General features: G+C 37.0%; 3 protein-coding genes and 1 non-coding gene across 5 annotated transcripts; 2 read left to right on the top strand and 2 right to left on the bottom strand.

Annotated features, from left to right (window-relative positions):
- The first annotated feature begins 1940 nt into the window (after positions 1 to 1940).
- On the top strand, positions 1941 to 5795 carry LOC103430431 (F-box/LRR-repeat protein 3-like). The gene is made up of 8 exons (XM_008368568.4): positions 1941 to 2772; positions 2963 to 3088; positions 3408 to 3515; positions 3605 to 3998; positions 4075 to 4204; positions 4537 to 4831; positions 4920 to 5171; positions 5428 to 5795. The coding sequence occupies exons 1-8, from the start codon at positions 2116 to 2118 to the stop codon at positions 5479 to 5481; spliced, it is 2016 nt and encodes a 671-aa protein (XP_008366790.1). The 5' UTR covers positions 1941 to 2115; the 3' UTR covers positions 5482 to 5795.
- Positions 5796 to 9170: 3375 nt separating this feature from the next.
- TRNAQ-UUG (transfer RNA glutamine (anticodon UUG)) lies at positions 9171 to 9242 on the bottom strand. Its single transcript has one exon. It is a non-coding gene; the product is annotated as a tRNA-Gln (tRNA).
- A 3192-nt stretch (positions 9243 to 12434) lies between these two features.
- Positions 12435 to 15211, top strand: LOC103413903 (probable WRKY transcription factor 26). 2 transcript variants are annotated; one of them, XM_008352339.4, is made up of 5 exons: positions 12435 to 13300; positions 13413 to 13595; positions 13731 to 14299; positions 14404 to 14568; positions 14658 to 15211. In XM_008352339.4, exons 1-5 carry the CDS (start codon positions 13022 to 13024, stop codon positions 14998 to 15000), a joined length of 1539 nt encoding a protein of 512 aa, XP_008350561.2. In that variant the 5' UTR covers positions 12435 to 13021; the 3' UTR covers positions 15001 to 15211. The 2 variants fall into 2 exon arrangements, with proteins under 2 accessions (XP_008350561.2, XP_070665809.1); XM_070809708.1 differs by having other exon boundaries at positions 12976 to 13300; positions 14401 to 14568.
- Positions 15212 to 15847: 636 nt separating this feature from the next.
- On the bottom strand, positions 15848 to 17545 carry LOC103413902 (CASP-like protein 4B1). Its single transcript, XM_008352337.4, has 3 exons — positions 17093 to 17545; positions 16865 to 17000; positions 15848 to 16246 (listed from the first exon to the last, which is right to left on the bottom strand). Exons 1-3 carry the CDS (start codon positions 17395 to 17397, stop codon positions 16055 to 16057), a joined length of 633 nt encoding a protein of 210 aa, XP_008350559.2. The 5' UTR covers positions 17398 to 17545; the 3' UTR covers positions 15848 to 16054.
- Positions 17546 to 26507: the final 8962 nt, after the last annotated feature.

The raw sequence follows: 26507 nt of genomic DNA, 5'->3' as shown, positions 1-26507 counted from the left end.
GAACATAAGGTATCGTACAGGTTGTAAGATGATGATAGCCCACATAGCGCCGCATGAGTCACATCCTTCCTTATCAATACTTAGCTTTTGAACTATTTCTCTTGCCACAAAAAAATAAAATCTATAGTACACTTCTCGTGATCAAAACTTTTATTCTCTTTTATCGTCATCGATGTTAAAGATTACATTTTGAAAGTTTATTTACTTTTTAAATAATAAAAATAATTGACGTTTTACCATAAATTGTTACTTGTAATCATAGAAGGTTTATCTGGCACATATATATGAATAAATGATTTAAATAAATAATTTTTTTTAAATAATTTTTAATGATTATAAAGAGAAAGAATGATTTCGAGTCATTGAATCAGTGACCCGATCCAGAATTCGAACCTTGAGGGTCCTAGTTTTAAAATATAAGTTTTTAGATAGAAACAAAAAAATATTTAGTTTATTTACACTCATTTCGTCGAACACTGGATGGGCTTGTTGCATCAACCAAACCACGTTGTACACATGTCAACAAATATCGACATATGTCGAAGCAATTGATGAGTAATATAGAGAGAATTTGTCAAGTGTTGTCAACTCAACCTGTCGAGATATGTCTAGCAAACATTACCTTAAACACTTGGTAGATACAAAATGGACCCGCACTAAACTTTCGGAGGACCCTTAAAAGACTTTCATGCGTATATTTCCTGAACTCCGAGTGATCCTAAGACCATCTTGGTCCCAATGTCCATCTGCCAATGCCTCGAAGGATGGCAGGATGGTAATATCCTAAAACAAAGAGGGCAATTCGGAATACAAATGACCAAGCAAGCGGAAGATGGTAACCCAAATAGCCCTGCATGAGTCACAACCTTCCTGACCAGTATCAGAGAAAAGCTCCTTTTTTAATTATATATAAACTTTAATTTATCTTCTTTTTTTCTGTCCATCCGTTCTTATCTGAGTAAGGCTGGTACTACATAGTTGCAACTATATAAGTACGGCGATATCTGCTCCGAATATCTTTATTCCATTTTGGTTTTTTTTTTTTTTAAATCTTTTTTAATTTATTTTATAAATTATTATTTTATATTTGTTTGTGTCAGGTTGTTCGTACTGTCTGCACTTGCATCTGTCCTTCCTCACATATGTCCTCCACCAAATAAAGCCACTTTGCGATAAGAAAACGACTTTTTCAATACCGAACGTGCCCTCCCATACTTTCGCCAATTGCTCCCGTCCTTTCCCGTCCTTCCCCGTACGGAGTCTCCTTTCCCATCTTAAATGACCACACTACCCCATCTTTGGTGCTTTTCATTTTTACCAATTTGCCATTTTCGTTGGGGTTTTTTTCAAGGTGATTTTCACACTTGCCCGTTTCTTTAATTCAGTTACCTAATTTTTTTTCTTGATTTATTTAATCTAAATTTAGAACAAAAACAAGTGCATAAAAAAGAGTTTCAAAATCAGGTCATTTTTCATATATAAATTTATGAAATGTGTATATTCAAGTATAAAGCCACAGGAATAGCGATGTTTATTATTACCCCTTTCTCTTTATGTGTCAATAAATTCTCGTTTCATTATTTAATCTAATGGCTTATGAAAATATTTTGCAAAAAATGTGCCTACAAAAACATAAAAGGATTACATGGGAAGAAAAATTAAGTTCAAGAATCACTACCTAAAAGAAATGATCATGTAATTCTATAGTTTAAAAGTTAAATTTCTCATATACACCATCCATTATTTCTTACAAATAAGAAGATCCAATTGATTGGATTTAGTTTAAGTCATTGGGGTCACTCCAGGATAAGCTAGGAAAGAAAGGATAAAATAGTCATTGCATATGGAAACAAGCAATAATAGGAAGTACCCAGCACAAGGCCATTATTGTAAAATTCCTTTCTCCAACATCTTCACTCCACCATCATCAACTCTCTCTCTCTATCTCTATCTCTATCTCTCTGTCTCTCTCCACCCACAACCTACCCAAAAACCGAAAACCAGAGTGTATCTGCCGAACGGTTACTTCCCATAACACCATTATTCTCCATCTTCTTCCACCTATAAAATCAGCTCCCATTTCTTCATCCAAATCGCAGAAAAAAATCTCAGACCATGAAGAGGCAAAGGACCATTCTACCCAACAACACCAACAACGACAACAACGTCTTCCATGTTCTTTCCGATGAAATCATATTCATAATCCTCGACTTCCTCGAAAAAAAACCAATTGACAAAAAGTCCTTCTCTTTGGTCTGCAAGTCCTTCCACGCCGCAGAATCCAAGCATCGCAAAAAGCTCAAGCCTTTGCGCTCCGACCACCTCGCGAGAGTCCTCCACCGCTACCCAAATGGCTCCCACGTCGATCTCACGCTCTGCTCGCGAGTCCCGGACGCTTCCCTCGTCGCCATCTCTAATGCCTGCAGGTCCACCCTCCGATCGATCGATCTTTCGCGGTCGAATTGCTTCTCGGGAATTGGATTGCTCAGTTTGGCTGCAAATTGCAAGAATCTGGTGGAGATCGACCTGTCGAACGCCACCGAGCTCAGAGACTCCGCGGTGGCGGCTCTGGCGGAGGCGAAGAATTTGGAGAGGCTGTGGATGGGGAGGTGCAAGATGATTACGGATATGGGTGTTGGGTGTATCGCAGTTGGTTGCAGAAAGCTGAGATTAATTAATTTGAAATGGTGCCTCCGTGTAAGCGACTTGGGGGTCGGATTGCTTGCTGTAAAGTGTAAAGATCTTCGAAGTTTGGATCTTTCTTACTTGCCGGTAAATTCTTGTTTTTACTGATTTAAGTTTATGTTTTTAGCCTTATACCGTTAATGGTAAATGTTTGTTTTTTATTTATTTATTTAATATTGTTTTGTTTTGAAAGGCACCCTGCTTTTGGATTGTCTTTGTCAAATTTAATGATTTTTAATGGCTGCATAGTGATATGTTTGTTCATGATTTGCTGCAGATCACAGATAGATGCTTGCCATCGATCTTCGAGTTACAATATCTTGAAGATTTGGTTCTAGAAGGATGCTTCAGTATCGATGATGATGGCCTTTCGGCCTTCAAACATGGGTGCAAGTCACTTAAGGTATACCTATGCTTTAGCTGGTTCGGTTCGAGATTGCCTGTTTTCTTAGCGTCTTGTTTTAATCATATATTGATATGATTAGCTGGTTCTATTTAACATAACATCCGAAGATTGGATTGGGGTTGTCATATGTGCGATTAAAAAATTGAAAACTTTGACTCTTTGATTATATTTCTTCTGATTACTCGAGATTATTTTGTTGGGACGATATTTAAATTTGATGCTATTCAGTGTAATAGACAATTCGTGCTAGTTACTCGTCAGAGTTAACATTTCTGTTTCGACAAATTTTGACACATGCTGTTATTACCATTGACAGAAACTTGACATATCTAGCTGTCAGAACATTAGTCATGTTGGGTTGTCTGCCCTAACAAGCGGTAGTGACGGATGTTTAGAGCAACTCGTATTGTCATATGGCTCTCCTGTAAGTATTGACTTTCGTTGAGTCTTTTTAATAGTTAACAGCTTGATTTCTCAACTCACACGTTGCACTGTGGTGGCACTGGTGCTCAGGTGACTCTTGCTCTTGCCGATAGCTTGGGAAAGCTTCCGACGTTGCAGTCAATCAAATTAGATGGTTGCCTGGTTACCTACGCTGGACTAAAAGCCATCGGAAACTGGTGCATTTCTCTAAGGGAGCTGAGCTTAAGTAAATGTGTGGGGGTGACTGATGAGGGTCTCTCCTCTATTTTGAAAAAGCACAAGAATTTGCAGAAGCTAGATATCACATGCTGCCGAAAGATAACTTATGCTTCTATTGCCCAGTTGTCAGAATCATGTACCGCACTCACTTCTCTTAGGATGGAGTCATGTACCCTGGTTCCTCGAGAAGCATTTGTCCTTATTGGACAGAGATGCCAAACTCTTGAGGAGATTGACATAACAGATAATGAAGTCGACGACGAAGGTTTTTCTCTCGCTCAACCTCAGTGTAATAAAGAACTGCTGTTTTAATTGCATACTTATGTAGCTTCTATGTGCAGGTCTGAAGTCCATTTCTAGATGTTCCAACCTCTCCAGCTTAAAAGTAGGAATTTGCCTGAACATAACTAATGACGGCGTTGTGAACATTGGCATGCGCTGTTCAAAACTAGTAGAGCTCGATCTATACAGGTGTGTAGCTCGTGATCCTTGAACAGTTGAACCTTCGTTGTAATTTTTTTTTATCCTTTCATTTTCCCTTTGTGCACAGAAACGTGTAGGTCATGCAAGTGCAACAATGTTATACAGTCTGCCAGAGAAACTATTGAATGCTTAATCTAAGGTCTCATTGATTTCAAAGCATGCTAATCTATGTCGTCAAAAGTCTAACTAATTCAAATAGGAAACAAATCCGAACTTCTCTACAAGATCTTCTGTGTTGGTGCCAAATATTTGTTTGCGTAAACATCTATTCATGGACTGACTGGACCAGGAATTAATCTGAATGTGTTTGTTTTCTTTAGGTGCACAGGAATTTCAGATTCAGGCATATCAGCTATTGCTAGAGGTTGTCCTGGACTTGAGGTTATTAACATAGCCTATTGCAAAGATATTACTGATAGTTCGTTAATCTCGTTGTCAAAATGCTCAAGTCTGAACACTGTTGAAAGTCGAGGATGTCCTCTTATCACATCTCTGGGTCTAGCAGCAATTGCTGTGGGATGCAAGCAACTGACCAAGCTGGATGTAAAGAAGTGTTCAAATATTGATGATGCTGGAATGATCCTGCTTGCTCACTTTTCTCAGAACCTTAGACAAGTACGCTTTCTCATTTCTTGCTTTCATGTGAGCTTACAGTTTGATAGAGACACTTGTATTTTACCAGACCGTTCCTATTGTCTTGCAGATTAATTTGTCATATACCTCAGTTACAGATGTGGGGCTATTATCCTTAGGCAGTATCAGTTGCCTACAGAGCTTAACCATCCTGCACTTGGAGGGCTTGAGCCCTAGTGGACTGGCAGCTGCCTTATTGGCCTGTGGGGGGCTAACCAAAGTAAAGCTCCAAGCAACCTTCAAGTCATTGCTACCCCAAGCTCTTTACGAACATTTAGAAGCACGCGGTTGTGTATTTCAGTGGAGAAATAAGTTCTTCAGGGTAAGTGCTTTTACTTTTTAATCATTAAAGCTACGAAGATGCTAACTTTCCAGAAAATTTGTTTAGTCTGATGTCATTAAAGATCTAGGACATAACTGAAAAAAAATTGTGATTCGATAACAAACAATAATCAAGTTACATGTTCGTTGCACTCAGATTTGTGCCTTCGATCCAATATCCCTGCTAGAGAACTCATAATATTTGTCTGTTGATTGTACTTGATTGTCTTATTAACTTCAGTTTGTATTATTGACAGGCTGAATTGGACCCTCAGTGTTGGAAAATACAATTAGAAGATATCATGCAATGAGTTTTCCCCACGATTGTTTCGGTTGAGATGTTTTTAAGTATTTTTAGACTCTTGTTAAGAAGGCAAAGTCCCCGTGTTGCTTGATGTATAGTACTGGTTTTTTCTTTTATTTGTCACAGCTTACTGGATGTAAGTTTTTGAAGTTCTGAAACCTTGACACAATGGCTTTTCTATGTAAGCTGTAGACTTTGGCACCAATCTTACCAAATCCATCGAAAAGGTTTAATGAATGGACGGTTTGGATGCTATGTTAAATGTTCATTTTCCTTGTAACTCGTGTACTTTATCAACTAATGAGTTTGGTTATTGTGATATTTGGAGCATGACTCCGGATGAGTTTGATTTATGAGATTGCTGTATGAAAGTGATGAGTAAACGTTCCCCTTATTTTTACCTTAAAAATACCGATCATTTGAATCACATGAGTAAGGCGTCGCAAGAAAAAGTATGAATTGAGACTATAGAATTATTTGGTTATCATCTTGTTATTTGGGATGTTGGAGTAAACTAAATTTGATCTTTTTTAATACATTTAGAAAAATTATTCAATAGACGAGGGAATTCTTGCAAGTAAAGAGTAGAGAATTATTTGGGATGTTAGAGAATTCTTGTAAGTCAAGAGTAGGGAATGTTTGAGTATAGAAGGGGGCCAGTGAAGAGTAGAAAATTATTTGGGAAGTTGGAAAATTCTTGTAGGTAAAGAGTAAGGAATGTTTGAGTATAGAAGGGGCCAGTGTGATATTAGACAAAGAACACATGTTTGAGTTAGAAAAAGGATTAAAATGTCATGTGACATATGTTTAGGGTAACAAATGCAGATTAACTAGGTAAGTGAAGGCTTCTCTTCTTTTGTTCAGTCACAAAGACTTTGTTGCTGTATTTTGTGAACCTCAACAGTGCAAACACCTCAAACAAGCCCTCGACAGCGTTGAACGAACCTTCCCACTAGTGGGTGACACCAACGCACTCTGTATAAGTTTAGTTCTTCTCCCGCTCGCTTTATGTTGCCACCTTTGTTCTTGAATCAACATGTTCAAATCTTCATTATAATCGGCGTTCTTCAACATTAATTGTATTGACATTTCAAACGTCAACTTTGAATAAGTATCGGTGACCATATCATATAATCAACTATAAAAAATCCTAGTAAAAAAAAATGTAAATTGAAAAATGAAAATATTACAAATTTCAGGTTGAGTTTAGCTTCAATTGGTTAACAAACAAATGAGATCGCTCCAAAAGCTTCAGATAAAACAATTTTTGATCAAAAACTGGGACCCCATTTCTCAAAATTGCACTAAGCAAACAGGCTCTAAGGTGGAAGGAAAGAAGGCTCGCATTGGTTATAGGAGGAGCCTGTTGGCGTGAGTCAACAATTTAGTTTAGGAATGTAATCTTATAATTTATTCCTTGTATAATTGGGATACTTATTTCTTTTTATGTGGGATATTGTACAACTATATATTTACCTCCTAGAGAAAAGAATAAACATACAATTCAAACCCTAAACACTTTTATCTGGGTATCAGTGCCAATCCCTAGCCGGAAGTGTGCCGACAAGGACGTTTGGCCCCTAAGAGGGGTGGATTGTAACATCCCACATCGCCCAGGGGAGTGATCCTTAAATGTATATTCTCATCCCTACCTAGCACGAGGCTTTTTGGGAGCTCACTAGCTCCGAGTTCTGTCGGAACTCCGAAGTTAAGCAAGAAGGTGACCAGAGCACTCCCATGATGGGTAACCCACTAGGAAGTTGCTCGTGAGTTCCCAGAAACAAAACCATGAGGGTGTGGTCGGAACCCAAAGCGGACAATATCGTGTTACGGTGGTGGAGCGGGCCTAGGAAGTGGTCCGTCCTGGACCGGAATGTGACAAATGGTATCAGAACAGGTTTTGACCTGTCTCTAAACCCTTACCCTTGTTGCCGACTTGGTGTTCTTGTTGGCTGGAAAAAACACCCTGTTGTAAAATACCGATCATTTGAATCACATGAGGAAGGCGTCGCAAGAAAAAGTATGAATTGAGACTATAGAATTATTTGTATGATTGTATCATTTTCTCTCTACCTTATTATTTGGTTATCATCTTGTTATTTGGAATGTTGGAGTAAACTAAATTTGATCTTTTTTTAGTACATTTAGAAAAATCATTCAATAGACGAGGGAATTCTTGCAAGTAAAGAGTACAGAATTATTTGGGATGTTAGAGAATTCTTGTAAGTCAAGAGTAGGGAATGTTTGAGTATAGAAGGGGGCCAGTGAAGAGTAGAAAATTATTTGGGATGTTGGAAAATTCTTGCGGGTAAAGAGTAGGGAATGTTTGAGTACATAAGGAGCCAGTGTGCTATTAAACGAAGAACACGACATGTTTGAATTAGAAAAAGGATTAAAATGTCATGTGACAAATGTTTAGGGTAACAAATGCGGATTAACTAGGTAAGTGAAGGCTTCTCTTCTTTTGTTCAGTTACAAAGACTTTGTTGCTGTATTTTGTGAACCTCAACAGTGTGAACGCCTCAAACAAGCCCTCGATAGCGTTGAACAAACCTTCCATGGTGGGTGACACCAACCCACTGTATATGTTTAGTTCTTCTCTCGCTCTCTTTATGTTGCCACTTTGTTCTTGAATCAACATGTTCAAATCTTCTTTATAATCGGCGCTCTACAACACTGATTGTATTGACATTTCGAACACTGATTGTATTGACATTTCGAACGTCAACTTCGAATAAGTATCGGTGACCATGTCATATAATCAATTATAAAAAATCCTAGTAAAAAAAATGTAAATTGAAAAATGAAAATATTACAAATTTCAGGTTGAGTTTAGCTTCAAATGGCTAACAAACAAATGAGATTGCTCCAAAAGCTTCGGATAAAACAATTTTCGATAAAAAACTGCAAACCCATTTCTCAAAATTGCACTGAGCAAACAGGCTTTAAGGTGGAAGGAAAGAAGGCTCGCATTGGTTATAGGAGGAGCCAACAAATTATTTGTTAGTCTACTTGATAAAGCGGGTTTCCAGCGAACTATATTAAAAAGAAAATGCTCTCTGTAATCGTTTGCTTATTTGAGAAGTTTTTGGTTGGAGTATTTACATTGTAAAGGAGGCAGAATCCTCAACTTGCTCCATGTATACTGCTTTTTTCGTTTCTAGTTAGTCATGTAATTATACTTTATTAACTGATGCGTTTTGGTTCTTGTGATGTTATTTTGGACATTAACTTGAGAGATGAGATGGCCTTTGTACAAAAGGGAATATGCATAATGTTGCCCTAAATATTATCCTTATTGTTGTAACAATGTGGATGACCCGCATATGGTTAAAGATGAAGAGTGGAAAAGTAGAAATGTCAAAAATCGTATGTCGTAAATAGTATAAGTTTGGTTTCATTACTGTTTTGGTGCATAATTAACATGGATTAAAAGAGATTGTGAACTTCTTCAAGTTAAAATATTTATACATATCTTTATGTGCATTGACATGCATAGTATGATGAGTACATAGATGAAAAGTAAAAAGTAATGCTCTTACTTTTCCTCGCATTTCCTTTTACGTTCATTTCTCCTTAGCTTGAAATGTTTCCCATGAGGATTCTCATGACCAAATAATTCTTTATTTCTATGAACACCCTGACAATCTCAACGAGCCTAATCAATAACTAAATGTAGCTGTCACAAAAAATAAAAGGTCTCGCCGGGATTCGAACCCAGGTCGCTGGATTCAAAGTCCAGAGTGCTAACCACTACACTACGAAACCCATTTTGTTCAAGGGGCGCCTATTAATTATATCTGTAGCAGTGATTCTCCGGTGAAATTTAATTCCCAATTCTAAGAATTTTTTTTAGCTAAAGTACCTCGTTTTTAGTTTACTCTAAGAAAAATTTTAGCTAAAATATCATGTTTCTAGTTTACATTCCAATAGAAATTCAACTAAAAAAATTCTATAAATACTACTGTAATTCAAAATAATTACATGATTACCACTCAATCCTACCAACTTTTTCCTGCACTCGGTTGATCAAATTTTAGCTGATCAAAATTTTCAATCTTAATTTTACTGTCCAAAAGTGACCTTAAAAAAATATGTTAAGTAATGAAATTTTGATAAGTTCTCCAATTTTATTATGCATACATGCAAAAAAAAAAAAAAAAAAAACAATACACTCACAACAAAACATAATTGAAGGTGAAAAAATTACACATATTATTTTTTTAAATCATTGGTCAACAATAACTTAAAATTTACGACAATCGAACAACAAATTCGGCAACAGTGACGATGGCGATAATTTCTTGCACTTGCACCAGTGGTATGTGGGTGATGTGCAATGGAGACAAAAATATAAACGTTTATATGCTTTATAAGTGTATTTGCCCACCATTTCTTAGGTTATTGTTATCTCATTATGAGGCTTAACTCGCTCCCCACCCTTTAGTATAGATAATATTGTTTGTTAAAAAAAAAACTTTATAATATTGGTATTTAATTTGAACTTACATTTTATTTATTGAGTGATGCTAGACCCACCACATTATCTTATTTCTCACCTGCATTATAATCCCGTCCATCCTAAAATGTTAAAAAATTGAAATGGTATATCTAAATTCCTTTTAAAATTTTTGGAAGAATGACTATTAAATATTACAATATTCTCCGACGACCCACCCCGACTCCTTCAGCGACCTACCCCGAGTCCCTCATTTCTCCAGCGTTCACCCCCAATCCACCCTCCACCATTGAGATCTAGCAACATCACCAGTTGCTCTCTTCTCCGGCAACCCCCAAATCCACCCTCCTCCAACTTCTCTCCTCTGTTAACACTACCTTAATCTTTTCTCCAACCATCAACTCCACTTTCTTAGTGAGATTGATAGAGATGAAATCCGCTGCGAATTTGACTTTAAAATACGGCTTTATGTTTTATAATCGACTTTTGCAGCGACGTCGGTGGTGAAAAAGGACGATGGAAGGTCTGGTTGGTGTAGGCGAAGGAAGAGGGAGAAAAGGTGAGTTGCATGAATTTCACCGAGTTTGAAAGAGGGAGGAGGTGTTTGGTTGCATGTTTAAAGGATTTTTAAAAATGCCTCGTTGGTGATTACTCAAGTATTGTTCTATAATGAATTTATAAATAGGGGTTTAAAAGTCGTTTTCTATAAGCATAAATATGTCACTAATATTTTTATTACGAAGTGGGTGAAAAAATAGGACAATAAGGTAGGTGTAGCAACACTCTGTTTATTTCATGTTTTCCTTGACCTAATCAATCATTAAAAAATGAAGCAATAATCAAAGCTTAACTAGGTGGTATTGTCAATTAGCAAAGAAAAGTGCAAAATTAAAAAATGAACCAAATAAGACAAATATAAAATCTCTATGTTGGAGTATTGGTGAGTAAAGGGTCGCAAGCAAAGTATTATAATAAGAGTTCATTACCAATTTTCCCCTTTAATTTTTTGGAAAACTAACCAAACCCCCCCCCCCCAAAAAAACTTTCATTTTAACCATAAGGACAAAACATTTCAATAATACCCAAAATGGGCATGTAAAAGAAGACAAGGGAGAGAGTATTTTAAGGGAGAAAACATTTCAGGGATATCACATGCAAAAAATTGTGCACCAGGAGACAAATCAAGCAACATATTCACATGCAAAAGAAAATGTGGCAAACACTGCAACAACCAAGACAACATGGATTCACATGCAAAAGAAAATGTGGCAAACATTGCAGCAACCAAGACAACATAAATTCACATGACATGACATGCAGCTTTCAGAAACAGTGCTGACAACTTTCAGAAACAGTGTGTTGTCACTATTCAAAAAGTTGTAAATATTGGAACGTTATTCTACTCTAGGATTTGTATATAAGGGAGCTTTTCTTCCCATACAGACCACCACTATCTCAACCATTCGAAAGAGATGCGGAGCTAGTAGAAGGCGATGAACAATATTGAAATAATTTGACAGAAGAAGAGCTGCATAACATCCACAACATGATGGAAGCGTGAAGAGCTAGCTGTAAATTAGCATAAGTTTAATAGCATAATGTAAAATGATGTATTCCCAGACAGAAATGTCAACATCACTATGGACCCCGCTGTAATGGCATAAGAGTAAATAAAGAAAAGAGCCCGATCCATTATGGACTTTTCATACACAAAATTATGGACTTTTCATACACAAAATGTCTTTTTGATTAAGAATGAATAGTGTCAGGTCATTTTCATTAAAACTCCCTTAATTTTTATGTTTGGTCCACATTAGTCTTCATTTGTTTTCTTTGGTTCTTAATCTTAAAAAGAAATATTTTGTTACTTTTTTTATAAGAAACGATAGAGTTGTATTCATTGATCAACATAAACAAATACACAAGTGTGAATTTACATAGCTCTAGTGACCGAGTAAATGATCTATAATGAACCTACACAATTAAACAACTAGAGTAAAATCTTTGTATGGATACCACAAGCATATACGCACAAACACTGCCAGTATAGTTTTGTCACAAAAATGATAGACACAACAAATATAAAGTGTGCAAACTGATGATCATTCAAGAGCGAGACTACATAAAATCATCGCAGAAGAGCAAGACCACATAAAATCATCATTGAAAGATAGTACCACATAACTCATCGCACATGGGTGACAACCACATACAACCATTTCAAAAGCACGATCACAACGCTTGTTAGACGAGACAACAAAATTGCTGCAACTACTCCGAGAATGAAACCACAATATCAGCTAATCTCTGTGGAGGATTGTGATACTCAAACCAAGGCCACCGACAACTTCATCGTTCAACCAAGCTCCGCAAATTTCACAAGTTAAGGTGGCAGTTGCCGGATTGGAACGCACAGGGTGGCGAAGCCGCCATATCTAATCGCATCAGAGGAGGAACCTGTGCATAATGAGCCACCCACCATAACCGTGAAGCAACCAAAATTTAATCCTAAAACCAAACCGTTTGTGTCGATTACCGAATTTAACCGTTTGTGGAAATCCGGAAATTAATCAATCATGTCTGTATATTGTACATCGTGCTGTTAAAAATTATTTTAAATTTTAAATTTTAAATTGAATATAAATAATACTCAACGAAAACTAACCACACGATGTACGTTAAAAATCATTTTAAATTTTAAATTTAATATAAATATTACCTAATGAAAACTAATCGCACGATGTATAATAAATGAACAAAATTGATTGATTATCCAAATCTCTACAAAAAGAATCCAGAAAGAATCTTATTCCTAAATTGTCATCCTAGCTTGTGCATTATGAGCCACCACCCAGTCTTACGTGGGCACTCTGAGCAGTCAAGTCAAACCCACAATATTTGACCAGTTCTTCCATTTTTCCACGGTCAAACTTTTCACTGAGCTTCCTAGAAACATCCCAAAGTGACCAAAATACCCTCTCTCTCTCTCTCTCTCTCCTCTCTCTCCTACATATGTCACTTGCATTCAACCCTTTAAATTGCTATCCTCATCCCTCTCATTTTCCTCTCAAACCCAGAAGCAAAAAACATGACTTCTTCCTTCACTCACCTCCTCACAAGCAACATGGAGAACAGCGGGATTGGACAGGACAGGACTAATTGGGGGGGACTATTCTCGGACTATTCTTCTAATCCGAACCGGTTCGCGGACAGAAACGGGACTGATATCCCCAAGTTCAAGTCACTCCAGCCTCCTTCTCTGCCTCTCTCTCCTCCCCCTGTTTCCCCTTCTTCTTACTTGACTTCCACGCCGGCTTTTAGTCCCACCGATTTTCTCAGCTCACCCATGTTCCTCTCCTCCTCATATGTAAGATATATAAAATTTATACGATCTTAAATTTTTGATGGGTTTTTTATGTTCTTTTTTGTGTGTTTATTGATGGGTTTTCTGGTTTTTTTTTTCTTTTCTTTTTCTGCAGAATCTTGAATCTCCAACAACAGGAGCTTTTTCGAGTCAGGTTTTCGATTGGATGAATAATACTAAAGACACCCAGCAAGGAATTAAGGATAAAGAGGAGCCGAAATTGTTCTCCGATTTCTCGTTCCAACCGGAATCGAGGCCTGCTACTAATCTTCAATCTTCTTCTAGCATGGTTTCAGTGGTAAGAGCTCTTTGCTTATTTTTACTAGTTAATTAAAGTTGGAAGCTTTTTATTTTTTTATTTTATTTTTTTAACTGCGATAAAATAGAGGATTAGGCGATATTAGTAGCTTAATGATCGTTTTCGTTTGAACAGGAAGAACCATTCAAAGGAGAAAGGCAAGCATGGGATTTTAGTGCTGAGAAGACGGGAGTGAAGTCCGAATTCGAGCCAATTGAAGCGAATACGCAGAGTAATGGACTTAATGGTGCTCCAAAGTCCGATTACTTGCATTCTAATCAATGTTCGCAATATGCTCGAGAACAAAAATCGGATGACGGGTTCAATTGGAGGAAGTATGGGCAGAAACAAGTGAAGGGTAGCGAAAATCCGCGGAGTTATTACAAGTGCACGTTTCCGAATTGCCCCACAAAGAAGAAGGTTGAGAGATCATTGGATGGACAGATTACTCAAATTGTGTACAAGGGTAATCACAACCATCCTAAGCCTCAGTCTACAAGAAGATCAAGCTCCAACTCGATTCAGGGTTCTTTCTATGGAATCTCTGATCAATCCGTTCCGACGTTATCCAATCCGAAAGTTGAGTCCGTCTCACTACAGGAGGATTCTTCTACCTCAATTGGAGAGGATGAGTTTGAACAAAACTCTCCGATAAGTAATTCAGTAGGAGCTGAAGATGAAAACGAACCTGAGGCGAAAAGATGGTAAGCTCATACAAATTTCTGACTGGATTTGCCAATTTTGTATGTGTTCGTAGAATTTTTTTTATAAAATTCAATCTTGTTTACTTATTTATCGTATTTAGCAGGAAGGGAGACAATGCAAATGATCAGTCATATGCATCTTCTGGCGGTAGAATTGTGAAAGAACCGAGAATTGTAGTGCAGACAACGAGCGAAATCGATATTCTGGATGACGGGTATAGGTGGAGGAAATATGGACAGAAAGTAGTGAAGGGAAATCCAAATCCAAGGTAGAAACCCTATCAATGTGTTTAACTACAAGCAACCCCTTTTGAAATTAGCTGCTAATTAACATTTTCAACTGCTTTCCAATCTTCAGGAGCTACTACAAATGCACGTCCGTAGGTTGTCCAGTGAGGAAGCATGTGGAAAGAGCATCGCAGGACACAAGGGCGGTGATCACCACGTACGAAGGGAAGCACAACCACGATGTTCCGGCAGCACGAGGCAGCGGGAATTATAGCAATGCAAGTAGACCTGCTGCCGATAATAACAGCAACAATGTGTCCATGGCTGTGAGGCCCTTGCCATTGCCTAACCATTCTAATTTGAGCTACCTCAACTCTCTTCAGAACGCAAGGCAGCCAGCAACCACTGAAAGCCAACCGCCGTATACACTCAAAATGCAGAGTGCAGGAAGTTATGGATTTTCTGAGTTCTGAAAGCGAATTGAGAGCGCTGCAAATCGGAAATGATGTTACACGAGGATGTGTCTTCGGGGCCAAGGAAGCGAATGACGACACATTTTGTTGTATAGTTCCTATGTAGTAATTATGTAAAGACTGGTAGTATTGCATTTGTTTATTCTTAGTCTAAGCTGAAGAGAAGTAACAAGTTGAATGATATGAATTAGGATTTGTTTAAGTTCCAAAAGTGCTTAAAGAAAAAGCCAATCCAATCCTAATGGGCTGCCTGAATAATGGACAGACCAAATTGTTTCTGTTTTTCCGTAATAGGCTTTTGAAGAACCCTTAACATCTACAAAATATAACAACAAAGCCTTACGATGTCTGCCAGCGTTCCAAGTCCAACTTTTTAGAGTTTTAGAAGTCATATAATTTTGTACAACTCAACCTCACTAAGAAAAAATTCGTTAGTACATGGTTGATCATGTCACAAAATTCATTAGTACGTAGTTGATCATGTGACTCTCACAAAGGAATGAACCTTTGCATTTGGAGAGTTGAGATCCTATTCGAATCTCTGTCCAGAGCAGTTGAATCTAGAAATCCAGGCCATTGAAGAGAGAGAGATCCGAACCGTTCATAAAGATTTCCTTTTCTGTACGATGGGCTAATGAAATGTGCTAATGAGGACTGTATAATTTAAATTGAGCGGTTCGAATATCCAAATCCGACTACTCCGGACACAGAGAGCTAGAGTGGATCCGGCCCTACATAGGCACATCCCATTGTAAGTGACTTCAGAAACTTCAACTCTAAATAAAGAAAGCCACTCAATTGTTCAACATACATATCGTTAGAATACGATGATTCAACCCACAATCAATCAACAATAAGTATATATCTCTTATACTCATGTGTAAAACAAGATACATATCTCATCATATTATTCACATCATAAACCCTAATCTAAAATGAGGAAATCACCTCAAAACCAAATATGAACACTGAACTCCAATAAGCAGAGGAATTAATGCGCACCTAATTACAACACATTTTGTTACAAATATGAAGAAAAGCTCGTAATAATCTATCAGATGTAAGATTGAGTCGATAATTTGTAACCAGAAATTATAGCCGATAGTGCATGAGCAACAAAAGCAAGAAAGGCCATGCTAATGGCAGATGCTGCAGCATCTGTAAATAGGTTGTTTTGATATTCTCTCATTCTATTCGTCAACGGAATCGCCGATGATGACGATGATATCAGTAGATAGGCCATAATCTGCAGCACACCATCAACTCACAAATCAATTTTTTGTCAATTGTTTCATTTGCATTTCTAGTTTTGTTAAGTGGTGGTTGGTACTCATACGAAAAGTCATGGTCCTTTCACCAATTTCCTTCTCAGTTTTAGCTAAAATAATTTCTGAAATTGACATAACTCCTCATTTTAGTCATTGAGATTTGAAATCGATAGAAGCGATCTCAAAGTTTGTCCACCGTCAATCATTTTGGTTATTTCGTGAAAAAATTTCTATTAAATAAGGACTAAAAATGACAAAGTATTATCAATTTAATAAACAATACGCCGTTGTGATTTGACAAAAATTGAGTGTACTTTTGTCACTTTAGTTTGATTAAACAGAAAGTTTTTACGGAATGATCAAAATAATTAATATTGTACAACTCATGAACCACTTTTATCAAGTTTAAATATTAGGAACCGAAATAAAAAGTGATGCCACTCTCAAAACTATTTGACAAAAAATTTGAATATATTTATGGACGTCTGCTTTGTAGTCAGACTTTTAGGAGAACCTTCTTTTCTTAGCTTACGCGTATTCATTAAAAAATTCTAAACAAGTTTTAGAAAAATGAAGGATATTAATAAACAAATTACCTGATCGCCGATGAAGTCAGCCAACGCCGACGTCCGTCGCTGAGACATTTCTCTTCCGGTGGAAAGCTCGCGTGCATGTCTGAATGATTGCAGCGCTGTGTACAACGTCGCCAGAATCGCTATAGCCAACACATACCTATCAAATTAAATCATAAAAAAATAATTTAATATTTATTAATTACAACAGATATTCAGATTAACAAATAATCACCGAATTTGATTCCTCACCTGTATTCTTCATATTCGTCGAAATTGTTCCCGTGACCGTGTTTGTTGCTGGCCATGATGATGAAGGCCAGCAATGAAAAAACCAGAGCAAGTCCCCTCAGAGCCAGAGAGCCTCTCCTCAACAAGTCCTCCCTCTTCCACCGCCGCAGGATTCCCCCGACGCCAATCCCCGTCCCAGTAGTCCTGGCGTGGGACTGGGTCTGGTTCTCCACATCATTTTCCGGTGGAGCCGTGGGAACAACTGGCGGCGGTGATCCGGCTGCCCGTTCTTCGTGTATCGGGGGCGTGTCGTCTTGGTTGGTCATTGATTCAGCTGGGGAATGAATTGGAACTGGAGGAAAGGAAGGGAGTTTTGCCGGGTGATTTTATAGTGATTAGTGACAAGTCAGCGTTTTGTTTTGGTGGCGGTCTGGCGTGCCGCGTGGGAAACACCGCGCTTACGCCTCAGTGAACCATTGAATGCGTGTGTGACTGGGGTAAAATTGCAAATGGTGTAACGTGGCATAGATTGATTGGGTGAGTGGTGCACTTATATGGTTGGTTGGTGCACTGCCGATCGATCGTAACTAACTAACTAACTTCCTTGGTGACTGCAGGCCACTGATTCCAGATGATTCCTAGATCGATGATGATTGTTTTTGTACAAATCAAGATTAGGACAGACAGTGAGTGACTTTATCATTGATGCATGTGAAATATTACTATGTGATCAACATGTGCGTTTTGAGGTTTTATATGTAAACAATTGTCGCTACTATATCATATTTATTTGAAACCAGGGCTCAACTTATTTTGATTGCAATTAGACATTCATCTTGCAAGGAGGGTCGAGAATGCGTTAAACGTCATTGCAAGAAAAGTGAACAAGAGTAACCACATATAGTGGCTATTTGTTTTACGTTGCTGGGTAACAATGATGTTAAACTATATTATAATGCATTAGTCACTATTATGGTGTAGCTATTACCTACTTTTTGGCTTTTTATCACATACTTCTCTTTGACAACATCATTGTTACGACAACAACAACAACTACATTGTCACTATATGGGGTAGTTATTGTTCATTTCTTGTATGCATACGTGAAACATAATTGAGTAAAATGAAAGATTAGAAGGCGAGAAAAATATGCATACATATCAAAATGCTTGTGATAAACAATCGTAATTGAATGATTAAAAGGTACCATTTATAATTAGTGAAGTCTTAGTTTTCAGTTCCTAGTAGATGAACATTAATGTTGATTTGTTCAATGAAATTGCACGCTGTAACTAAAATGTGACATCTAACTACAAGTTTTAATCCGAAGTATTATGGTGGTCAATGTATATAGTATTTTAGTATAAGGCGGAAAGTAGAGCGCAGCAGCACCAAATGAATTGGTAAGTGCATCATGTGTTGACATATTCATCTCTTCCTTCCGACCAAAGGAAAGACCACACAAAGAAAAAAGCACGTTCACATGTGATTGCAACTATCTTCTAGAATACAGTCGTTTTCCAGTTATATTTTGCATAATTGTGTAGTATCACAATGGAGAACATATTGCGTCAGGTGTATGTGATCACGTCATCTGTACGAGTATGTTTTGTAATAAAAGCGGTCACTTCACATGGATAACATGGCGGACGCTTGACCTAAACTTTTCTAAACGAACAGAAATGCAAGTGATGGATTACCTTGACGAATGAGGTCTTCCACTGTGTCTCAGGTTTAAACTCTTCCCGGTCCCCTCTCCATGATTTAGTATCTATTGTATACAAATAAAAAATAAAAAATTATTTGGAACCAGTTGAGGGCCTTAGTTTAATAATAACAATGTATAAAGCCCAATATAGCGTTTCTAGGCAAAGCCCAATCATGTTGACTTAGACTCATGCGATGCGCAACTCTGTTCGTTAAATAAGGGCCAGGGCCCAGGGTAGGTCGTTCAACCTTCTAACAATAATTTTAATACGTTTCTCCGCATGTATAAGACTGAATCCATACGATTTCTACAAAAGATTACAAACCCTCAGGAGATTTAATGAGGCATTGATGATTGTAATGTTAGGATTAGTATCTTACTAGAAATTGTATGGATTATGTCTTACAAATGCACGAGAAAGATATCAAAATTGTGGATTTTGCTAATGTCAACATGTTTGCCACATGCATAAACAGTAAAAAATCACTCACACGCATGACCGACCAGCCATAGCCTACATGTGCATGTTACTGGGTGTGCTGTCAAGAGGGTGGCCGCTAGTAAACCCGGGGCCCTTGTGTTGTTGTGCCCTTGTGACAGCATCCAAAACCTTCTAATGCTAATCCATGGCTCAGGGCCACCGGCATCCAGACACCGACTCATTTGTAGCCATAGACATCTCATCCACACACCTGAAAGTGGCTGAAAGGAATTCCAATTGATCATTATTCATACAGATGAACTTGGCAATCTGGACAAAGCATCGGCATCAATCACCGGCAACTCAAGCGACCAAATTACATATTCTATGTGTTTTCATGTTGTCCTTACAATTTGACAAACTGAAGGGACTCATGTCCTAAATATAACTTTAACTTGGCCAATCTATAAGTTACAATTTTCGTTGAATGTCGGAGATGTAAACACGAGAGCCTGCGAAGGATCACAACCATAGTTGATTATTTAGAGTTTGGCTTTTTACCCAAAATGATATCTAAGATTGACATAATTCTTTATTTTGTTCCTGGAAATAAAAATCGATAGAAATGATCTGAGTTTGTCCATCGTAAATTATTTTTGTCATTTCGTGGAAAATCTATCAATATCTTTGTTATATTGTTACGTGAACGACCAAGTGACCATCTTTTTAACGATATTTTTGTCAAACTAACCCCTCCACTTAATGAGGATATTGACAGATTTTTCACGAAATAACCAAAATGATTTATACTAGACAAATTCAAGGACCGCTTCTATCAATGTTCTTTGTCAGGGACCAAAGTAAGATATTATGTCAACATCATGGACCATTTTGACTACAAATCCTTTAGATTTTATTTTGGGAATTTTAATGAAAAGTCTGCAATACTGTTCACTTTAACGAAAAATCACATTTTTACCTTAAAAAGTCAATTCTATCACTATTCACTTTATCCTTTATTTTGTCTTTATCGTTAAAACTTAAAGTTTTCAAACTTTTTTCATTAGTTTTCCTTTTTATCTTTAGTTGATGATTAGGGTTTTTCTTTAATTGATTTAAGGTTTTTTCTTCCGTCGATTTATATAGAATTTCTATATACAAAAGAGGACCCCACGTATAAGTAAAGCACAAAAGTAAGGACAATGATTATTTCTTCTCTTTTTACCATTTCATTCCTCTTTTTCTGTTTGAACGCTTAAGATTTCATCTTTTTTGTAAAGAAAAAAAAAAGAAGAAAAATGTAGAGAGAGAAAGAAGAATAAAAACTGAAAAGAAGGGAAGAGAGAGAATCACCATCCCAAAAGTAAGGGGTGTGAGAATCGCCACCATGGAACTTTCTCTTTTTGAGAATAGTAACCGCTCAAGATTTCGATCTGGTTTGGTATTGCTGTGCTTTGAAAAAAAACTGATGTGAGAATAAGTGGCTGTGCTATAAGAATAAGCGGCTGTGAAATAAATCAGCAGAGTGTTTGGTAAACTTTTTTGTAAAAGTGCTTTTGAAAAAGAAAAAAAGCAGTCTGATAGTGGGTCTTTTCATTAAAAGAGCAATGTAGCTCAGTGTGCTTTGGAAAAAAACCAGTTTTCCAAAGCTACAAATAGCAGCTTCAGCTTTTTCTTTTGATTTCAACTTATTCTCACAGCAGCTTCCAAAATAAGCCATTTTTTTTTCAGTTTACCAAACACCTAAAACCCTCACAGCTTTTTTTCATGAATGCTTTTTTTTAAGCAACTCACTCCAAAACCACTAATTCGTATTGCTAGATACAAAATTGCATGCATGGCCAAGTTTAACGGTGCAGTATCACGAGACGAGTCCCAACTGCTGCAAAACAACAAAAACGATCGAGTAACATACAAATACATAACCGAACAAGGAAAGCGTACAAATGCTTCTAATCGATGGGTAAATGTGATGTTGACTTCTTCATGCATCCTCAAATGGTTCTGAAAATGTTCACAAGCATGCATGGGATCAGGGACGAAGTCAAACATTTGTATGGATGGGAACATCCTCAAACAACAAAGTTACAATTAAAAAACTAAAAAAAATTTACTAAACAAACACTTATATATTAATCTATAATGTTTTTCATACAAAACATTTAGAATCATTGTTAACGAAGTCAATCATATTGATACTAAGAGAAATTCTAAGAAGACTCTTTCAAAGTAGGACTCTCTATCATCTCATGTTTTTTGGCACAATATTTAATGATGTTGGTACGGGAATTGTACTAAAAACATAAGGTGACGGAATGTTCATGGAGATGTTCACTTTTGGAAGAGTCTCCTTAGCACATTTTCCTTGATACCAATTAACATATAGGGTTTAATTTTTATTTTAATTAGGGTTGGTCATTGGGATGCAAAATTGTGCAATTTTTCTGCACCCCCAAAAAAAATTGTGTGGGAGCATCCACCCCCTCTAGGCCTATAATGGCTCCGTCCCTGCATGGGATCCTCCATCTCAGCCACAATATTGATTCCTCAGCCATGTTTTAGAAAAAATGAATTAGATTCAATGGAAGGTAACTGTGGAAACAAAAAGGGCGGGTTTACTGTTATGATCACGTTGGATTGGATGATTCGTTAGGTTTAAAATATGTTTTTTTTTTAGTACATCGATATTTTTACATTAAGAAAAGAGAGATTTCAGCTCAGCCACACAATGGTCAGCCTAATTTGATATCGAATTCGCCATCTACAAAATTTGAACCGAAGGCTTCTCACTTCCAAGTGAAGAATAATATCACCAAACCGTAGTACTGACTGGCTACGTTAAAAATATGTTAGAAAGGGAAAACATAAAAAGTAAAATTGAATTATGCATTAAGAAATCTTATCTCTTTCGATCCCACAAATGAAAAATTATTTGGCTCTACTTTTAAACTCATATATTAAAGGTATTTTAGTCAAAATAGTTCATGAGATTGACATAACTCTTTATTCTGGCTCTTGAGTTTTGAAATCGATAAAAGTGATCCTTGTGTTTGTCCATCATCAATTTTTTTGATCATTTCGTAAAAAATATCTATCAAATAAGGTCAAAATGAAAAAAAATAATCGTAATGTAATAAATAACGAGCCAAAATGAATTATCCAGTTCAATTTGAAACTAGCACCAAGCATAGCAACTACAATTGTGAAAAGTAAAGTGATATATTACTAGTGGTTTGTTTATGTGATGTAAATATTTAATTTAATGTTGAATCAAATTGTCATATTTGGAAGGTTGTTTATGAATATCATATACCTACTTATATGAAAATAAAGGAAAGAAACAGCGAATGATGTTTGTGGCCTTATAGGATGACATGACATAATCAACAAACCCAGTTAAAATTTGAAAAGGCACATAAAATAAACGTACCTTCTCCAATGCTAACTTTAGCATGGATGTTAATAATTGTTTAGTTTTTTGGGTCAAACTAGATGATAACTCTACAACTTATTTTAAATAAAACAAAAGGAAACGACTATACTTGGTCCAACCTATAAGAGTGAGCAGTGCATATTCGTCGGAGAAATTTTTTTATATTAGACTGAGAAGTATTACTAGATCAATATATAATTAGTCGGTTGGACAGAAAAATTACGATTCCTTACAAGACAAAATTCATGATGCGAACTAATGTCCCAGACAACAAAATTATCGAAAATTTTATTAAACTTCATAATATTTTCTGTCAACCACTTAATACTACGGTCTTGTGGTATTCCTCTTTATTTGAAAGTGAGAGGTCTTAAGTTCAAATCTCGTAGATGGCGAATTCGATATCAAATTAAACTGTTCATTATGTGATTTTTCTGAACTCCCCATCTCCTTAATGTAAAAATATCGATATACTAAAAAATAAAATCAAATACAGTAACGTTCTAGAATTCATGAACAAAAACTGAAGTACAATATATAGAGCACCTTTGAGCATGCTAAAAAATTCCATGAAATTACAGTTGCTACAATCATAACTTGATAGAAGGGATGTCAACCAAAGCAAAGGAAAAAATAGGAAGTTAGATGGGGTGTGGGGAAACGACGAGTCAATGAGGGCGTTGATTCCGGCGCTGGCTACGCTGCACTTAATACGACATGTAGGCCTCCTCCTCTCACTCTTTTGCTCTTCTGGGCTCTTTCTTTCTTGCATGACCCACATCTTCCACGGTGCACCAACTTCCTATCCACGCCATCAGCGCTGCCATGGGAACCATCCTGACCACCCATGTCCTACGCGTACCACTAATACCCGGATTTGGATCTCATTCGGATTCAAATTGTGAAGATGCTAAGAATCCTTACATCTTAGTTGTTTATCGTACGCAGTCATAAATCATTTTGAATTTATTTATTTAAAATTAAACACAAATAGTACTTCACGAAAACTGATCGTACGATGTACGATAAACGATCATGATGTGAAAATCCCTAAGATCCCATAAAGAGGATCCGGATTCTCATCCCTAACACACCTCCCACACCATTGCCAGGTCATATTCATAAAGGCCTCATCTCCCGAATTCAATGATATGCTGATTATCTACCAAACTACGTGTCGTATAACACTACACTTAACGAATTGGAGCCGATGTGGCATTAGTATTGCTGTGGACGTTGTTCAACCTAATTGATAAAAATAGTAGATTGTCTTGATAATTAGAACTTTTTCTTTCGAACGCTTACGCATGGAGTTTAAATATTACTCCTTCCGTCATAAGTATTGTTGTGGACGTTGTTTCAAGCTAATTGACATAAAAAAAGGTGGATTGTCTTAGTAATTAGGATTCCTTCTTCAAACGCTTTTGCATGGGGTTCAAATATCACTCATCCCGGCATAAGTATTGTTGTGGACGTCGTTTTAAGCTATTTGACATATAAAAAAAATAGCAGATTGTCTTGGTAATTAGGACTTTTTTTCCAAACGCTCCTGCGGGTTTCAAATATTGCTCCTCCCGTCATGGGTATTGTTGTGGATGTTGTTTCAAGTTAATTGACATATAAAAAAATGCTAGATTGTCTTGATAATTACGATTTTCTTCTTCAAAACACTTATGTGTGGGGTTCAAATATTGCTTCTCCCCTTTTAGTAGTTTAGAATAATATCGTTTGTATTAAAAAATGTACTGACATGCAAAACCTAGCTCCTTCCCTATGATTCATGATAATAAAACTTACAGACTCCCACTTATATTTGTATTTTGATATCACTTAACCTCTTACGTGTGCAAACTACAAACCCCAACACAAGGGCTACAAACTTTTTTATTGGCTCGGCCAATCCACTAGGGAGGATCCTCTCCAGATCCTTCTTCTTCTTCTTCTTTCATCTCTTCAATTTTGCTTCTTCTTCCTCTTCTTCTTCAATCTTCTTCTTCAATTCTTATTCTTCTTCAATCCTGCTTCTTTTTCTTCATTTTTTCTGCTTGTTCCAGATGACTTTGATGTTGCCGGTTACCAACGCTAGGGAAGCCACCACGCTGACTCCAGGGAAGCCACCACGCAAACTCCGGGGAAGCTAGGAAGTCGACTCGGACTGTAAAGAAGGAGGATCTGGATGGGTATGTTTCGAAGTAGGGGTGGGTTCAAAAAACCGAAAACCGAACCGAACCAAAGTTGAAAAAAACCAAACCGAAACTGCCAAACCGAACCGAATCGAATCTGGTTGGTTCGGTTTTGGTTTTTGAGGTCCGAAAACCGAACCGGACCGAACCGAACCGAAAAAAAAATCATATATAAATTCTAAAAAAATATGTTGGCGCCGGGGTTTGAACCCCTTCCCTATAGCTTGGGATTAGTTGCTGCCAGCCAACTTGACTGTAGGCTTCGAGTTGTTATAATTGTACCAGTACAATATTTATAGGTTTCTTGTATTTAATGCTTTATAAAATTTCTTAACTTTACAAACTCTAGCCGTCTCACACTATGTCTCACTTCCCATTTTAGATTTCAAACACTCCCCTCCGCTGCTTCCTCTCTCTGCCTTTGCTTCCTCAGCCCCTCTCTCTCTCTCTCTCTCTCCTTCCTCTCTTCCTCCAAATCACTCTCTCTCCAGTCTTCTCATGTCCTCCTCACGGATTCTTTCTTCCAAACCATGATTTTCCCTCGCCCCTTTCGAATCAGAACCCCCTCTAAATTGGAAGATTCGAATCCGGGTTTTCCGATCTCTCAAAGGTAATTTTCGAATCAAAACTAATATGATTTATAATTTTATAGTGTGATTTACTGAATTAAAATGGGTTTTTCTTTTCATTATTTGTTGGGATTTTGCGTGTTATAATCTTTGCAGATTTGTTGGGTTTTTATATTGTAATTTTCGTATTCATTTGCAGATTTGTTGGGATTTTATATTGTGATTTACTGAATTAAAATGGGTTTTTCTTTTAATTATTAGTTGGGATTTTGCATGTTATAATCTTTGCAGATTTGTTGGGATTTTATATTGTAATTTTCGTATTCATTTGCAGATTTGTTCCAGTTCGTATTCATTTGCAGATTTCTTCCAGTGCAGATTTGCAGATTTGTTCCAGTTCATATTCATTTGCACCAACACCCAATAAGTTTCTGCATCTTCAGTGCTTGCAATCAATTGTTGCAGATTTGTTCCAAATTAAAAAAAAAAATCATGGAAAAAACCGAACCGGACTGAAACTGAACCGAAAAAAATCAAAACCGAAAAAACAGAACCGAAAAAAAACCGAAAAAAATTGAACCGAACTGAACCGAAATTTCGGTTCGGTTTCGGTTTTGACTAAAAACCGAACCGTTTCAAACCGAACCCAGCCCTATTTCGAAGACAATCCTATCCCAATCCACTAGTCCAGATTGCAACATAAAAAATGCTTGTGGACCTGGCGAGGCAAACAAAGCCTCGAGAATGGTTCAAATTACATAATGGATAGAGCTTATTAGACTGAAAGACCTAACAAGTTCTTGCACCACTAATCAACTCAACGTAAAACAAAACGAAAATAGCAAAATTTGGGTAAACTCAACGAGCCAAGTCGTTATATCCTTGTGTCGGTGCTACAGTTGTTCCTTCTACCTTTGACGTCTAACAAGTAAGCAAAACTATTATGGTCACTCGTTAAGAATTCGTTAACGAGTTACGTTAAAAATCTGTTAAGATAATGAGTATGATGCATAAATAACACGAATATCACCCATTTCTCAGGTCCAAGGTCTAAAATATCGATGATATCGGTAGTCAAAAAACACGAAAATTTCGATAGAAATATTGGGATATTATCGATAT

The sequence above is a fragment of the Malus domestica genome, chromosome 12 (assembly GCF_042453785.1).
Source record: "Malus domestica chromosome 12, GDT2T_hap1".
NCBI lineage: Eukaryota > Viridiplantae > Streptophyta > Magnoliopsida > Rosales > Rosaceae > Malus > Malus domestica.
Note: the sequence above shows the minus strand (reverse complement) of the source record. Positions and strands in the feature narration are given on the sequence as shown.

Excerpts from the sequence above, each read along its gene's own strand:
- LOC103430431 (XM_008368568.4), top strand. The coding sequence starts at position 2,116 with ATGAAGAGGCAAAGGACCATTCTACCCAACAACACCAACAACGACAAC. Across the intron at positions 3,089-3,407 it reads ATGGGTGCAAGTCACTTAAG|AAACTTGACATATCTAGCTG; the intron begins GTATACCTATGC and ends TACCATTGACAG. Across the intron at positions 4,832-4,919 it reads TTTCTCAGAACCTTAGACAA|ATTAATTTGTCATATACCTC; the intron begins GTACGCTTTCTC and ends ATTGTCTTGCAG.
- LOC103413902 (XM_008352337.4), bottom strand. The coding sequence starts at position 17,397 with ATGACCAACCAAGACGACACGCCCCCGATACACGAAGAACGGGCAGCC. Across the intron at positions 17,001-17,092 it reads GACGAATATGAAGAATACAG|GTATGTGTTGGCTATAGCGA; the intron begins GTGAGGAATCAA and ends TTAATTTGATAG. Across the intron at positions 16,247-16,864 it reads CTGACTTCATCGGCGATCAG|ATTATGGCCTATCTACTGAT; the intron begins GTAATTTGTTTA and ends GGTGTGCTGCAG.
- LOC103413903 (XM_070809708.1), top strand. The coding sequence starts at position 13,022 with ATGACTTCTTCCTTCACTCACCTCCTCACAAGCAACATGGAGAACAGC. Across the intron at positions 13,596-13,730 it reads CTTCTAGCATGGTTTCAGTG|GAAGAACCATTCAAAGGAGA; the intron begins GTAAGAGCTCTT and ends TCGTTTGAACAG. Across the intron at positions 14,300-14,400 it reads GAACCTGAGGCGAAAAGATG|CAGGAAGGGAGACAATGCAA; the intron begins GTAAGCTCATAC and ends TATCGTATTTAG.